Below are 17,955 nucleotides of genomic sequence, written 5' to 3' on the forward strand. Positions count from 1 at the left end.
ATTTTGCATTGGCTCTTCAGGCTAGGAAATACCTTTTTCCTACTGTCTTCCATAAAGCATAGAATAATTTATAATAATAATCCCATCGTTGTCATTATTTTAGCAACTCAGTTCACTGTATGAGGAAAAATACTTGGCCTTCATTTTGCTACAGCTATTACAATCTTGCTGCAAGAATATTTCTAGAACAGTCATCATTTGTACAGATTGAATTTCAAATTACCAGATAAAGCAGCAGATAAATCCCAATATCCTTTTCTTGTTTTTTTTCCTGAGACACAAACACTGGGAGACTGACCAACTTCTTTGACTACTGTTGAAGCAAGTTTAAAAAGTTATTCTATTAGCCAAGTTGTCCAAGAATTCTGAAGTTTTCATGGGTATATTAAAGGAAATAATATTTCATTTGACAGCAAAAAAAGCATAAACCAACAAAGCCTGATAAGACACAAATTATAATTACTGCAAGAACAGAAGAAACAAAGGCTAAAAGGTAGCTACCAGAGACAGGAAAAGAACAAAAGTGATAATACTAAAGGAATAATAAACTTCTTGCATCACAACTTCTTCATATTTGCAAGTTCAAGCACAAAACTCAAGGATATTTCAAAGTAATACTTCACTGTTGTGTGACGTATATTTACTAAAGAGAATATTTACTAAAAAACCCCCATGAATTATATCATATACTGTTCTTGTGCTATGTAGTTATTACAGAAATAAGCTTCTCTTCAATTAGATTGTCTGATGGAACACAAAGCTGAAAATAAAAGCACTTAAAAAATTAAAATCACTTCTGGCTTATGTTACCAAGTGAAGTTTTAAAAATCTCTGCGTGACATGTGTTCGCAATTACTTTAAATCTTCCACATGTCTATCTGCTACGTCTCAGATGAAGGCACAGGAATAGTGTTTTGCTGGGGCAGAGTTACATAGGTCAGATATGATGCGTTACCTACACAGGCTGACACCATTCACCAAATAGCAAACACCCTTCAAAACAGAGAAGAAAGTGTCTCTTCTAACGTGTTATCTTTCTAGCAACTCTTACTAAACCAAATAAAAGAGCAAAATATAATAAAAAACTGAACAGTGTGTACCTTACAAACTGCCAGAAGAGACTGTGACTGTAAATTCCAATAAATCTACACAAACACTTCCACAAGATATTGGTCTTTTACATGCCTTTACATGACATCAAATTAGCTTTCCAATACTATTTTAAATATTCCTTTTCACCAAAAGGATAATAGAAAATCCCGCTCAAATATCAGTCTTACAGTTCCTCTTCAGTGTAGTTGGACATGCGCAGTATGTGTCACAAGGAGCAAAGAATTGACAACTTTAATACCAAATGGTGACAAGAAAACACCAATAATTTCTCATAGAATTTCTGTCATATGTAAACTACATAAAGGCAGATGGCTGGCTTGCCAATGGACTGCCTTGCTTGCATGCAATTGCAATTTTTAACCAAATCTACTCTTCCATAATGCCTGAAATGCTTGAAGAAAATGCAATGCTAACTTCTACAACACTAACAGTAATTCATGATCACATAGGTCTGAATAAAATTCAGGAATTCTGTCAATATTCCGTAAACTAACTGCTTTAATTTTTCACAATTATAAATACTTATGCTTACTAAATTCTTTGCTAGATAGGAAATTCTGTTAGAATAATAATTACATACTGGGTCTTCTTACTAAATTTCATTTGAATAATCTATTGGTTTAAAATATATTGGTCAAAATTTCTTTCACTGCTTTCAACAGAAGCTCAAATAAAATTTGAGCAAAATGCTTCTGCTGCTTCTTGAAAGTTTTGGTCTATATGTAATTGGAAACTTCTGGACAATCTCCATTATCTAAAAACATTTACACAGCGTCAACACAGGAAAGCTGGAAAAATTTTTTATAGAAAATTACAACAGGAAAAGCACCAAAATTCAAGAGGCAACATAATTTGAGCATTATTGTAACAGAGTACAGAATATCCAGGTCACTGTGATCCATGCAGAAAGTTCCAGAATTTATGATTAAATATGAAGGACCAGATACATTTTTACTTAAGACACCATTTGTTCACCTGGAGAAGGCTTCAAGGTGACCTCACAGCAGCCTTCCAGCAGCAAAAGGGGCCAACGAGAGCTGGAGAGGGACTTCTTAAATGGGCATGGACAGGACAAGGGGGAGTGGCTTTAAATTGAAAGAGGGTAGGTTTAGATTAGACAAGGGAAGAAATTCTTTACTGTGAGGGTGATGAAGCCCTGGCACAGGTTGCCCAGAGAAGATGTGGATGCCCCATCCCTGGAAATGCTCAAGGCCACATTGGATGGGGCTTTGGGCAACCTGGTCTGGTGGAAGGAGTCCCCACCCATGGCTGGGGGTTGGAACTCTTTAAGATTTTAAAGGTCCCTTCCAATTCAAACCCTTCTATGATTCTGTTTCCTTATTTGACACAGATACTGCCAAGTGCTCAGACACAAAATTTTTGCAGAAAGATCTGCACTTTCACTGGCAAGCATGCAACCTTGACTTCTCATTTACAACAGTTTGAATGAACCGCTTTAAATGAGATGCAGGGCTGCAAATGAACAGTGAATATGAACCTAAGTATTAAATGTCTGCTTCCTTTACTAAGTTCTGTCATTCCTGTTCAATCAATAAAGCACAGATCCCTTGGGAAAAAATAAAATGCAAATCTATAATTAAATAAATATATACAGCAGTGGGGGTTGGGGGGGAGAATAAAAATATTAATTTGGGCATTTACTAATTCCTTATTGCTTCATTTTACAGTTACAAATTAGTCATTGTCCTCCCACTCCTTACAGGAAGAGAATTCATTTCAAAATTGGAATGTGGAATAATTTTGAGTAGAAACAGGACATCTCACTGAGTAACTTCAATACTGAGAGACAGAAAACTCATGTACTGCTCTATTCCTATCCTTTCCTACACACACATATCAACCCTGTTTACAAGCCTCAGCAGATATATCAAGACTGAAATACCATATAAACTGCACATGCATCAATCCAACAGAATAATAAGATGCATCTATTCAGCAGAAGTTTCCACTCAGATTAAATGCTTTCATTCTCCTAGCCAATGAAATACTGGAGGTTTGTTAGTTTAATTGCAACATATCCCATTCACAAAATGAAACCGCAAAAAACCCCAAAGTTTCACTGAAGCAGCCTGGCAATCAAAGAGGTCATTCCTTTCAAATACCAAGCTTTCATCACCTTAAATTGCTGTGCTAGGAGCTATGCCAAAAATCTCAGCTACCTGAAAAGCAGCAATCCCCTCAGTCCATCCCTTGTTGTGGGCTTTTGTCTTTAATGGCTTAGCCACATTGTATAAAATTTTCAGGAAACGGGATTTGTTCCTTGCCCGGGCTCGCTGCTACCAAACTTCAGCTGAACTGACAAACTGAGCACATTTTAAGAATCTGAAATAATCCATGACAAAGCCTGAGTAGCTGTAGTACAGGTATGGCAACTTATTCTCTCTGAAAATGCAGTGCTTACAAAGTTCAGCATAAAGTTGAAAAGAAACAAAAAAATTTACTCTGGCTCATAATTAGAAATAATTTATTATTAAGAACAAAGCAAACTGATGTCTAATTGATCTGTCATCTGAGAACCTGGATTCAGTTTTGTGTACCAGAATGCTGCTACTGCTATAGAAATGCATTTTAAACTTTTCCTAAAAGGGCATGTGACTATTTTCTCTGGTTTTAGGAAGAATAAATATTTAAAAAAATATTTAAAAAGTGCTGGTCACACTGCTTTAAATATGTATTTCCTGACATGACATTCTGTTTCATGGTTGTGTCATGTCAGGAAATACATATTTAAAGCATTCTGTTTCATGGTTCCATTTTTAAACACCAAGTCATCTAAATAAGAATTTCCACACATTTTAGATTAACAGTAAGTAAAGAAGTTTAGAACAGGGACTTCAAGGCAAAATTATACATTTTAAACAAGTAAAACATAATGCAGCTGTTAAAAATATAACACAAGTTAATGATCTTAAAAGACACAAATTACTTCTGCTTTATGTGTCAGGAGATACCAGGACAAGCCTAAGCTAGTGAGAGGCACTAGTTAGAGAACAGATATGAAAAATTATTTCAGTAGTATTTTAAACTCTGATTCAAAAGCTCCTGAAAACTGTGATCGGTGAAAGAATTCAATCTACAGGTATAGGATTCCTCTTCTCTAGTTATTAACAAGTTCATGCAGCATTTTTATTTTTATTTGGAGAGCCTTTAAGTCCTAGTTCAGACTTTCTTATTCCTCTGTGAAAATGACAATACCTAGAGCTGCACTAAACACTTCTTGTCTTTTAAACTTAGTAGGGAAGATAGCTAACAGGCAAGCTAAAAAATCCTTATCCATGTGTAGCAACTTGCTTTTATACGTTTTTCAACAGAAGACTCCCTTATCTTTCCATCGAGTGCTACAATAAGCTGCTTTTGCTGAATGTTTCTAGCAGCCCATTGTACCCAGTGCACCAGAGCTGCGTGGCCTGAGGCCAGGAAGGAAGGTGTGGAACACGTCTTCACAGGTCAATTTCCACTCTCCAAGATTTCAAGTATTTGAGAGGAGGTCATGTTACAGCACAGATTTACATAGCAGACAAATTACATGACTGCCTGTTCTCAGCATTTCATAATTTCAATAGAAAAATTAGGTCAAATGAAAGGGGGAAGAATAACCCTATCCTTTCATGCTAGTCAGAAAATTAAACAAAAAACTTATTTAGCTGGGGTTCTTGCCAAAACCTTGGTAAAAATCTGCACTGGCAGTAAACACAAATTAAAAGTATAAGATTTACCATTCCTTTAGAAAATTTTTTTTTTGGTTTCTCCAAACGACCACAAACAAACCCCAAAATTTGCTCTATTCTTGTTTTAAAACACTGGTTTTGCTATTAGTCCAAAACACATATATTTTTACAAACTTGCACACTATGAAGGAATGAGCTAGTAACTTCAAAGGCTTTCCCCCACAGCCTGACAGTGTAGTAGGAGCGTTAAAAGAGGGAATTGCTCTATCATCTGTCCAGAAGAAAAGAATAATAATTTCAAATGGCCTCCCCCCCAACCCTCAGAGCATGAAATACACTGCACTTGAAAAATGGCAATATTGGCCAGCCTCAGCACTGCCTGAACTCTATGTTTATTCTAGACAGAGACTAAAATTACAGTGTTCATATTTGGCATTCTTTAACTAGAAATTCGCCTTTTTTTTTTTTTCAGAAAACAACACTATGATATTTTCAGGATAACTACAAAATTACTTGCCAAGAGCAGCTCAGGGTATCATAATGTGAAATGACAAATTTGAAGTGTTTAGGTATGTACCCATATAAGTGTATCTTAACTTAAAAGGTAAATAATTGCACACAAATGCCTATTAGTGTACAGTTAAAATATGCTAATCATTATCCTAGGTAGCTTTCAGGATTTGTTTCAACAGAGTCAAAGACTTGTAGGGTTTAGTCTGGCATTTTGTTGCTACTCTTACTGAGCAAGCAGAAAGAATAAACATTAACAAAGAAATTACTAGCTTCAATAAATTTAATTAGGCTTAACATTATTTCAGTTTCTAAAAATGCCAAATATGAAATCCAACTTACTTTCAGCAGTAAGAAAACTTTTAAGCTGCTGCATATTTAAGAAGGGTTGTAGTTTTAAGGAACTGCTGAACACATTTTTGAATACAGAGTCACTGTTAGCTGTTCACTAGGTTTTATGTACATTACATACATATTAAACATGTAAAAAAGAGGAAACATAACTTTTTGTGTAATCTGTGATTTTCCCCATTTACTAACACAAACTCCTCCCTTACTGAGGGAGGAATTTTACCGAAAGCTTCAGCTTAGCATCCCTGCAGCTGAAAATTCAGATGAAAAATATGGGAGCTTTTTTTCTCTGACACAAAAGGAACTTTTGGGAACATTTCCGAAGGACACCAGAAAGCTTGTCTAGCATACAATGGTTCCTACTCAGCAGAGCCCTCCAAACAAAGAGGAAAAGATGCACAACTGGTATTAATAACAAAACATCTCCTCCCTCTGTTAGTCAAGAGAGGACAGCTAAGGACAAATACAGTTTGAGGGTACTTACCTACTCGGAAGTTAGTGGCTGTCAGAGTGTCAGCAGCATGGCCGTTTTCACTGATGAGGGTGGTTGTATTTCCCTTCTCACAGTTGTTCTGACAGTTGCCTTTGGTACAAGTCACTTTACAGATGCTGGGTGTAAAGACCACCTTGATGCGACCAGTGTGATTTCCCACTGTCAGCGGAGGCAAAGAAAAAAAGAAAAATAAACAGATCACTTTGGTATCCATTGATTTCCTTTGAAAAGTTTTTGGGAAAAAAAAAAGGCGCAGAGGGGGAAGGCGACAGGTCTACAGGAGGAGGGCAGTCTGCAGTGCTCTCTCTCATAGATCTCCAGTGGTGTCTCTGAAACAGGAGTAGGAAGCTTAGCAAACAGAACTCCGGGATCTGCTCCAAAACCACATTTAAAGTCAAGTCACTGGAGTGGGATTAGTAATCACAATGCTGCACTTTATTCACAGGCAGACAAAGAGCAATACCAAGGGCATGACAGCTTAAATAGCCAACCCTGACAGGCAGATGTAATGTAAAGAGCTGGCTGTGCACCTAGAGGTGAATAAACTCTTGTGTACTCCTACATACTTTTCCTGTTTCTGCACTTATTAAGTCACTATTTGTAGCTCAACCCCTGGAAACGTTTTAGGCATGCGGCATGTCTGAAAACATCTGTCTCAAATCTCCTGGCACCCCAGCCTGAAGTGGTCAAAACTTGTGACGCAGCCGCCTCGACCCATTTTTTCTTCACAGTTTTTTGGCACTATTTTTCCACAAGAATTTACATATTATAGACTGAGCTCTACTGTCAGCCTTTGTTTTAGCAATAAATAGCTCAGAGAAAAGAGTGAGAAGAATCAGTGCTTTAAAGTACCGAGATCAAAGATTAAAAATGCCTGGATTCTGTTTTTTTATATATTTCCCTATAGTAATTTTAAAAAAACTTGAATGTAATAAAGACTGCACAAGGACTAATTTGCTATTAAGTTAGTTATAAGAATTTCTTGTTGCAGAATTATATGTAAAACCAGATGTATTTGATCCTACATATAACAGCTGAAGAAAAAAACTGTATTAAAACTACTTATTAGGAAAAATAGGGAAAATAATAGATTCCATTTAAAAAAAAACACATTTTGTCCTCTGCATACTACTAATAAATTCAGCAAGTTTTTCAAAATATATCATAGCATCTTTGTGGAAACTATTAACATGTACTTTCATATCAAACCTAAGAATGCCAAGAAATGATGCACAGAAAGAGAAGAATCTTCTTCCTGATGTCATAGAAATAAAAAAGTTGCTGGATAGTTGCCTAACATAGTTCATTAAATACCTTTCAGACAAACACTTTTTTGAAAATATCAAGAAAGTCTTACAATTTTGAAAGAATATACAGCCTCCTTATTTCTGGCTCTTCATAAACAAATAAATTTAAGCAATTTTGCAGATTGTTTTGTCTACAGTAAAGGCATTGGTCTATTCGAACAGCAGCTGTAGTGCAGATGCTCCCACCTTATTCTCCATAAACAATGCTTAGAAAAGGAAGAGCCCTGACAGATACAAGAATAAAAAATTTTGATAAAAGGCTAATATTGTGATTTAGAAGACATCTTGGATTCTAAGATGCCACACATTTCTTACAAAAATGAGTACACTTTAAACAGATATAAAAGGACCTATGAACTGCTGAGGGTAGAACTGAAGCTTTGGTTTTTTAAAGCATAGCTTCAAAAGCAAAATTGCCATATTTGTATTTTACTTGCATAGTTTTATAGATTCATTTTTTTTCTATAAAACAGTCCATTTTATGTATTATATTTTTAGACATTTTAGCAATACTTTTCCTTTAGGATGTGATCTAATTATAAAAACAGGGATAGTTGAGTCAGAAAAAGTCAGTCCTGCCTACACTGTAGAAACCAGAATTGGGGGACCCAGACAAGCTTTCTGGCTCAGCTGAAAAAAAAAAAAAGTAATTTGGCTTTGTCAGTGTTGGAAGGACAGAAAATGCAGAGTCAATATGACTGCAAACACTGAAACTGAATGGCCACATGGTTTGCATTGCTATGGCACTGGGAAGGAACATGGGGGAAAAGCAGAGGCCATGTGGGTCTGATTCTTCTACTTGACACCCAGAGATGTTTTGTACAAACCAAATACACCTCCTACAGAGAAATATTCTGTGCAATGTGTCCACAAAGTACAGAAGGCTTGACCATATTCCCACCACAGCCCCTGCCACAACCATGGTTAATGAGTTATAAGAAGTACTGCCATTTTCTGTCTAGCCAGGAGACGAGAATGTGACATGAAATTGTGCAGGGACAGACAGACAGGTTTGTTATCCTCACCTCCAGAGGGATACCTTTCAGTAAGTCTTGTCCCCTCAGCTCTGCTGACTTGGGACACAAAGCTCATGAAGACAATAGTGTTGTTAGTGCTAATAGACCTATTCTGCAGTTAATGCATTTGGCACCAGCAATCCAGAAGAAACATCCACATTCAATAAAATGTGATATTTGTGAACCCAAGCAGCTCTTTTGAATGTGACCCAACTTAATGTGCAATAGATTGTCTGCACACCCAGCGACAGCCCCATAGTTATGTTCCTGAAATAGTAAAGATGAAATTAAATCATCATTTAATTCTCCTTCACAGTATTCTGTACTATATTGTTGAGTGCTGAGCTACAGTAAGAACACTTGGGCATAGTGTCCACAACAACAAAAAATCTTAAAATAATTTTTATCATATAGTTTAGATTTTACCAGAAAATCCTGTAGCACAATTGTTCTAGTAAAAGAGATGCCTTTTTATGAGAGTCAACAGAAATTGTAGTATTTGCTTCTCAATGCTTTTGGATGAGAATATACTAGTATCTAAGTTTGGGAGTACTAGTAGTCAAAGAGTACTTTCAAAAACACAGATCAATATCTAGAGAGCTAAAGAGTAAAACAATGTTTAAATGTAGTTTTTCAAGAAGAAGTCTTAAAAACAACATGATGGAAGCCCTAGCTCCCTACAAATATTCAAATCATTATTCAGCAAAGCTTTTCATAGAATATCCTGAGTTAGAAGGTACTTACACAGAGTCCAATTCCTGGCCCTGCACAGGACCAACCATAGTCAAAGAGTACTTTCAAAAACACAGATCAATATCTAGAGAGCTAAAGAGTAAAACAATGTTTAAATGTAGTTTTTCAAGAAGAAGTCTTAAAAACAACATGATGGAAGCCCTAGCTCCCTACAAATATTCAAATCATTATTCAGCAAAGCTTTTCATAGAATATCCTGAGTTAGAAGTTACTTACACAGAGTCCAGTTCCTAGCCCTGCACAGGACCAACCCAAGAGTCACACCATGTGCCTGAGAGCTTTGTCCAAATGCTTCTTGAACTCTGTCAGCTGGTGCTGTGACCACATCCCTGGGGAGCTGTGCCAGTGCCCAACCACCCTCTGGGAGAAGAACCTAATTTAGTGCAATACAACCTAAACTGCTGTATTGTGCCAGTGCCCAACCACCCTCTGGGAGAAGAACCTTGTCCTAGTATCCAACCTAAGCTGCTGTATTGCACTAAATAGGTATTTAGTTATTTGCACTGGGTGTTTGGTAATTTTCACTGTCCTCACTTGTATCCCTTTGGCTGTTGCCCTCTTCCTCCACCCCACCTTCCCCTCAGCTCAAAATCACCCTGGGAGAAGGCCACTGTCTCTCTTCCACCTGGGAAGACACCTGGACAATTTGGTGTCTTCTATTAATAAACAGGACCTGGTCCTCAAGTGGAGAAGAGTGCTTCTTGTCTTTTGCTTTTTGTCCTATGTAAGATCATGTGAGCTAGGGTCCATAGCTAGTCAGATTGGACCTGAACAGCCCACCAGACACGAATTCTTACACTAAACCTCTCCTGACACAGCTTCAGACCATTGCCTAAGGTCTGTCACCACAGAGCAGAGATCAGAGCCTGCCCCTCCTGTTCCCCTCACAGGAAGCTGTAGCTGCTGTGAGGTCTCCCCTCAGTCTCCTCCAGGCTGAACAGAGCAAGTGACCTCAGCTGCTCCTCTTACGGCTGCTCCTCAAGGTCCTTCCTGTTTCATGGTCCTCTTTTGGACACTGTCCAATTACTTTAGAGGCTTCTTATAGCATAGCACCCAAAACTGCATTCAAGAGCACTGACCCTAAAATGTAGCCATGCAGACATCCAGTAATCACCAGCCTGATGTAACCCCATTTACTACAACCTTATGTGCTTGACCTGTCAGCTGGTTGGTGAACCATCACATTACGTTTATCTAGCTGTTTGCTAGTTATTTTGCTGTAAAGCAAATTCGCAGATATTCCAGTTTTGATAGTTGCAAAGAAAGAGAAATAAGACACCTTCATATTTTTTAGACATGGGAAGATTTCCTCCATCTTTCTTAGATTTATGAAGACTGTAAAAACACTTAGCTTGTTCTACCTCCCTAGCAGGCAACAGCTTTTAACTTCAATTCTTTTAAAGACATTTAAGATGGATACAAAGCTAATTACGGCCTCCGAGCTTAAAAACTAATCAGTGTTTGACGAGGTGATTCAAGAGAGAAATGTCTCTATCATTCTTTTCTGCAGTTGCAGAGAAGTAAGGAGTACTATCCTCACAGATTCTGAGGCTTCGGGACCTTAACACTGAGCTTAATACAGGCAGATCCAATTTGAAAAAAAGACCACAAGCCCGTCTCCTGAATGGAAGCTTTTAGCAGAAACTTCAAATTTAGACTCTTGGACTTCCTCGAATCTCTTCTGTATTCCCCCCACCCTGCTTTCTCCAAAGAGGAAAATTCAATTCTACATGAGAAACCGTCCTTCAATATTTGTTAGCTCATTTTGCAGTATTAATCTTAAATCCCACAATTTCATGCTAGGAAGGGACTGGTACTGCTACAGCCTTGACCTCTTTTGACTTTGGACTAGCTCATATTAAAGGACAGTGTATTTTTCAGGAAGCATACAGAGTATTTTCTTCAAACTCCAGAGCCTCTAATGATGATGCCATTGTGACATAGGCATGACAAAATCTGCAACCTAGATTACCTCAAATCCATTTTTGGAAAAAAAAATTGATTATGCTACAACAACACATCTGCAATAATTATATATATAGACAGATGTAAATCAAACTCTTCTAGACCAATTTTAAACATGTGGAAATGAAACACCTCACTATGCTCCTAAGTATAACAGCAGACTAAAGAAATACAAATAAGAGACTAGATAAACCAACAAGCCTAATGAAAAAAAAAACCCAAAAGTAGAAGATGCAAACAACAAATAAATAGCAAAAACACTGAAGAAAATGACCAAACTAGAGACAGATTTTTTGTTTTAATAAAGACAGGACAGTCAAGATGATTAATGCCAGATAAAACTTCATCCCTCAGCTAGACAGCAAATTCACAATGAGATTCAGCCAACAGCGCCATCATCCTGCCTCCTAGTCCAGGCTCACTTGTACTTGAGAGCTCTGTGATACATTTGTCAAAAGACATCAGTGGAAGAATGTACCCGTAATTTCCCAAATCTATAAAACTCTTGAGCCAGATTAAAAAAAAAAGAAGGATGTCTGGGTAAAGTGATGAGATTTTAGTTGAAAGTTGGCACGATATGTATGTGATTTTTATTCCATCTCCGTAAGTCACTATGATATAATATCATGAACACAGCAAACCCCTGCTGCGATAAATTTATTATTTAGCAACAACTGCAGGAGAACTGGAAAATGCAAGCAAAAGGATTTCTTAATAGAACTCTTTCTGCACCCACTATCCATTATGACAATTTTTGCCCCCTGCATTAGCAAAAAAAGTGAAGTAGTTAAGACAGTGGCAGGTTTTATGTCAGGTGGCACAACAGCTTACACGAGCCTAGAAAAGAGTTGTGTATGGGGAAGGATTCCTCCTCAGCCTCCTGAGCTGCTGTGTAATGCAACTCAGACTTTGTTTCCTTCTAGAAGAATTTCTATAAACATTTCTTTTCCTTGGGTTTATGGCTGCTGTCACAGCTCCAACATTCTGACAGAACTCAATAGCTGCAGTGGTGCTCAGATGATTTGTGGCATGTCCCTGTTTTGTAGGAAAACAATGGGCTAGCAACACTACTGAAAGCAGGACTGGTATTCAGTTAAATAGATAACTACATAGGTCAAGGGGGAAACGAGAATAAAATCTCTTAGTGTCTCAATAACATTGATGTTGTTTGTGTGATGGTTTTGTGTTTCACCGTGATCTAACTAAAAGGATTCACAATAAAAAAAAACCAAAAACCACAAGCAGTGGCTTCTACCAGCTGAGTACACTGGTGCATAATGTAGCTTATGGACACATGTCCCATATTCCTTGTACACAGATTTCTAAAACTGCTTTAAGAAGCCAGTTTGGGAGGGTTGTTCTCATTGTTTTGGTTTTTGTAGGTTTTTTTTTAAATGCCTTCACTTATGACAAATATCCTAAGGAAACAGAACTAGCAGAACTATAGACATTCCATCAGTACCTCTAGTAATGATATACACTACTCTCTTTTAATGACATTCTACTTCTGCACTGATCCCAGTATGTTTTCATATGTTTATCTACATAGTGTGTCATCAGATCTGAAGACTCTATTTTAAAATGACATTCTCTTCACAATGAGAATAGATTATTTCAGGCTATTTTACATTTTCAAATTATAATCATGATGCATGAGGAGAGCATTTAAAATTGAATCTTCTAAAATCAAACCAAATTACCTTTTAAGCAGCTAATACATTCACCATTTTAAATTCTTTGATGACCAACACCCTCTCTTTTTTCTTAGCTAAATGCTGACACAAAAAACAAAAATAACACAAAAGAAGCAGACGGAAATTACTTATTTCCTAAAAAAGGTGTTTCCCAGTTATTTCATCGATCCACCTGGTTTAGTCCTTACACTAGATATGCTTGTTCAGCTAAAAGGAAAAATGACATTGTATAAAAATCAACCACACAAGTAAGATAGCTAAGCTCTTAGAACTGTTGTCAAATGACCTCTTAACACTCTTGACAACATATGAGGAAGTTCTGTCTTGTCACCACTTAGTCATCAATTTAAAATAAAATTTAAAACCTCAACCAAGCAATAAAAACCTAGTTTCCAAAGATCAGAACAAGTTGAACTTAGCTATCATAGAACTTAGAAATAACATAATCTAGAAGATTTATAAGGAAAAAAAGGAAGAAAAGAAAAAAGAAAAAAAAGAAAAAAAGAAAAAAAAAAAGGAAAAGAAAACGACACACTTAAGATTGAAATATAGGCCAGAGGCAGATCTTTCCTAAATTTCTGATTACACATTGAGAGAAGTATAGGCTTTAAAAGGCACAGAAAGGGCTGAAAGAGATTCTGAGAGGTCACTCAATCTCCCCTATCTCCATTTTCCCAGGATAAAACAGCAACATAAAACAAAAGGCTGCAGACTATCTTCAAACCCCTTCTATTATGCAGATTCCACAGCCTCCCTGAAGAATTTATTCCAGCACTTCAACCTCTATTATTGTAAAGGTATTCCTAATACGTAACCCATGTTTCCCCTGTAGCAACTCAAGCAAACTATTGCTCTGCTTTATCTACAGCAAACTTTAACAAAACATTATTCCTCTGTGGATCATTTTCTAACGTACTTGAAGACCACTGCCATCAATCTCCCTCAGTCTCATTCTGACCACACCAAAACCATCTAAACATTCAGTTTAACAGCCCGTATTTTGCAGATCTATATCTTTTTTGTTTTGCTTTTGATACCAATCACTTGGTCTTCATCTCTGCTCACAAACCCTGTCTAAAACCGCACTATACTGCAGCTGAGGTCTGATCAATGGTGGGGAGAGCAGCAGAATTACTTAACACAGCTTTACATAAAATGCTTCTATGATTTTAATCTATTTTTGTATCCCAACAATGTACTGATACTTCACACCAAGAACGAATCCGCAGGCTAGGCCAAAGGGCACACATCTCCCAAATGCCTTTCTGATCTGTTGATACAGATATCATCCCAGCAAAACACATATAGAACATCCCTTGCACAACCTTAGCAGGACCGAACTCAATGCTTACTCTGCTCTGAGCACTGGAGTAAAGTCTCATGCATTCAAACCTTGCCCATCTAAAAATCATGCAGAATATAAGTCAATCTTTCTGCAACAGTCACAAGCACAAACAAGTCTGAAAACTACATGGATTAACTAAAGGCAAGACACAGCTGTTGAGTAATTTGATTTTTGGCTTCAATATACAATGCCTACCTTTGCTCTTTGCAGAAACTTGGTTACTGCTCCCTAGGTCACCTCACAGCCAGTTCTCTTTTCACAAGCATTGGGAGAAATTAGACATGTCAATGAAATTAAAAATAAGATGATCCAGATTTATTTCATCCAAGATCCAATGCCTTCCCTAATGCTTAAGAGTACACCACCAGTTCTGCATGAGGTGAGGTGTATGTGTGCACATCCACCCAGTCAAACATTTTGAGCAAGATGACAGCATGGCAAGATGATTTAACATGTCTAGACAGCTGTAGGAACACATTATTGAAATGTAATTAGTTTAACACTCCTACTTTTTGTTATTTCTGTACTTCATATTTTTGCTGATTTGTATGATGTTATTCATGTATTTCATTAGTTAATACAACTTAACCTTTGATATTTCATCACTTCTCAAGTACTCAGTTCTATTGTCTTGATGCAAACTAAAAGGCTTCCAAAAAAAACCAAAACATGATCCAACTATTTAATATGACAGTAACTGAAGAGAGATATGCACTGATATTTTTGTTGCCATTCTTATTGCCAAGATTGCTATTACACACACTTTTCTAGGCACCTATTTCTGACTAACCATGTCTCTGCATCTTCACATCACTTCTTCCTTCTGTCTTGCTCAGAAGTTCCTACCACGATCTTCTCCCTGCAATCAGAACTGAGCTCTCAGACTTCTTGCTTCTATCTTGTCCTTATTTTCTCTACCCTTTAAGCCCTGCTTGCTTCTTCAGCATGCTTGACAGACAGGAAAAGAACTCATTTCAATTTGATGCTTCCAGGAAACATCAGGTAGGAAGCTTCCAGGAAGGAAGAAGGTAACTGAAAAGAAAATAACTGAGAAAGTCTTCTCCCCTTCCTGATTATCCCAGGGATACCATCTCTTCCTTGCTTCCAGTCAAGGAACAAAGTAGAGACTTTCCACTATCTTCCTCATCACCATCTCTACCAACCTCCAAAACACTTGAAAATTTTTAGTAGTCTATGCTAGGAGAGGCAAATAACGAACTCTTCAATTATCTTAATCTCAGTTTAAAATAGAGATGAGTGTGAACAGTGTACTGTTTAAAGTATTTACTACAGCAACACTTGTTTCATTCAAGTAGGTTTCCTCTATTAATTTTGACAAATTCCAAAAAGATCTCTACTACCTGCAACACAGGTTTTTTTGTGTTTTCTGTGGATGGCTTCACTTAAAAGTACCAAAGGAGCATATGCAGGCATAAGTGCTGAGATTGTTTAGAAAGACCTAACTGTGTTTACATGCCACAAGCCCTTTGCTGATAAATTCTCTCACTGACCCAGCCCTTTAGAGCAAGAGAGGAATTCACAGAAATTACATTCAATTTTGTCCTGTGGAAACCCATAATGTACAAATCACACATAGATTTGAAATCTGAGGTCTCTGCCAGCAGGTTTTATGAATCACCTTTTGTCTTCCTTGTCTTTTTGACCACTACAAGGATTTTTTACATACAAGCGTCAGGCAATGAACATCCTATCTTAAACTACAGCCATTCTCCCTGGTAATGAGATACATAAATATTATTTCCCTTCACATAGTTGAGAGTGATCCACAAAAAGGTACCAACCCAAAGAGAGCATGCAGTGTGGTTTGATGTCTGATAGAACGGCTTCAATTCATTTCAAAAAACTTATTAGGCAATAATTCTTTTAATCTGAACTGCATTTATTTTTCTTAAATAAATTATATTTAAACTAGATCCACAAATGTTTATGATGATAAATAGCTAAATTCTAGCCTCGAGTTATACCACTTAGCAGTCCTAGGTCTCTTTTCCAAGGGATGAAAGAAATTGATTGCATGGAGCAAGCAGAGCATTGAACAGGAGTGTGTCCAACCCATTCTGAAGTAAATGTTGATGACCTAAGACTGCTTAGTTCAAATCTTTAGCTCAAGACTTCTTAGTTTAGGGCTCAGACACTTTTCTTTGAAGAACTACATGACTTCACCACAGCTGGATTCCAGACACCACTATGACTGCTCTATAGCAGTCCTTGGGGAACTTGATCCGGCAGGAGAGTTCAGCTGAGTGTACTTCTAAGGATAGGCAGGCAGTCTAGTGCTTCAGCTGCAATTTCAAATATGAATTATGCAAAACATTAGCACCCAGATGGCCTGTCTTTCCCAGAGTGAAGTACTTGTCCTGAAACAGAACTTCAAGCTCTTCAAGAGTCTCATGCTTGAGCTCACATCAGTGCTTCAGGTTCGGGGCTGGATACTACTCCAGCTGTAAGCACAGCATTCAGGTGAACAAGCCTTCTTAAGCTTCCATTCAAATTATCCAGCTTCTTAGGTACCTAAGCATACCTGGACCCAAAAGGCTTTCACTTGAGAGATATGATAACAAAGGCCCAAAAGTCACATTTAGTCACAGACATATGTCCAAGGCACAGAGTTCGTGTTACAATCCTCATCTCAGCTGTAATAAAGCAGCAGTAACTTTACAGTTCACCACAAGCAATTTTCCACTGATAAAAGCTGCTGCAATGCACACTCTGATAATGAAGTCAACTTCTTTACACACAAACTTATAACCATAAAGGAGCTTTAATATTATCAGCTAAATAGTGCCACTGTCCACTTTATCAGCAGGACTCTTTCATAAGGTGGTCTGAATTTGGTGTTATAAACTGAGAATGAGACTCACTGCCACCTGAAATTATGTATACATCTCAAGTTATGCCTTTTGCTTAAGGTTATTATTTAGATTTCTTTCATGATAATAATACAAATATTAGACAATAGTATTACAAGTCTCAAGCTAGAAGAGCATTTCTTAAGAAAATAAATTCTTGAGATAGAGTTTCCCCCTCCCAACATACACAACTCCCTCAAATGAGAAAAAAGCCTAAATTGCAAGAGTCAATGTTCATCATTTCTAGGAAGAATAGGGAATAAAAATTAAATTGATATTACCTTACTAAAATATATCCACTTGACATTTCATTTCCTGAAGGGAAACAACCAAAAAGCGCTAGGGAAGTCAACAAACTGTAAACAGTGACAAAGGACAGGATATAATGGAATTCAGTTATAAATGAATACAGCCGCCTCTGCATGCTGAATCACCATTAAAAATCTTCTCTCTCAGCAGTACATGAAGCCAAGATCTTTTTTTCCCCCCCTAATTTTCTGAAGAAAGGAAAAAATGACAACAGACATAAGGATGTCACTGATTCTGAAATCTCAGCTTCACAGGGTATGAACCTTCTTACAGTCATTTTTTTGTCAACATTTGTTCATTCCTTCTAGCATAGGCAAAGGCACTGACAGAAGAGCACTTTCACATCTCCTATGAAGAAAACCAGACTCGGCTACTTGCAACAATCAGAATCAATTCTTGATATCAAAGACTTGTATTACAGCAACTCTGGAGTTAGCCAGGCTAAGAGACTTTTAATGTTTAAATATGTGGGTTCAATAGGTCTCTATATCCACCTAAATTAACATCATAAAGACTTTCCCCTACAGAATTTTCTGGAAA

General features: G+C 37.2%; 1 protein-coding gene across 9 annotated transcripts in view; it reads right to left on the reverse strand.

Moving 5' to 3' along the window:
- LTBP1 (latent transforming growth factor beta binding protein 1) overlaps positions 1-17,955 on the reverse strand; it is a 187,177-nt gene that overhangs the window by 114,655 nt on the left and 54,567 nt on the right. For 7 of the 9 annotated variants that reach the window (XM_039719007.1, XM_039719008.1, XM_039719006.1 and 4 more), the window contains exon 5: positions 6,148-6,315. In XM_039719007.1, coding sequence (XP_039574941.1) covers positions 6,148-6,315 — 168 coding nt within the window. Of the gene's footprint in view, positions 1-6,147; positions 6,541-17,955 lie in introns of those variants that run through there. The other 2 variants (XM_039719009.1, XM_039719010.1) reach the window with 2 other exon arrangements.

Source organism: Passer montanus, unplaced genomic scaffold (assembly GCF_014805655.1).
Source record: "Passer montanus isolate IOZ18808 unplaced genomic scaffold, ASM1480565v1 scaffold40, whole genome shotgun sequence".
Lineage (NCBI taxonomy): Eukaryota > Metazoa > Chordata > Aves > Passeriformes > Passeridae > Passer > Passer montanus.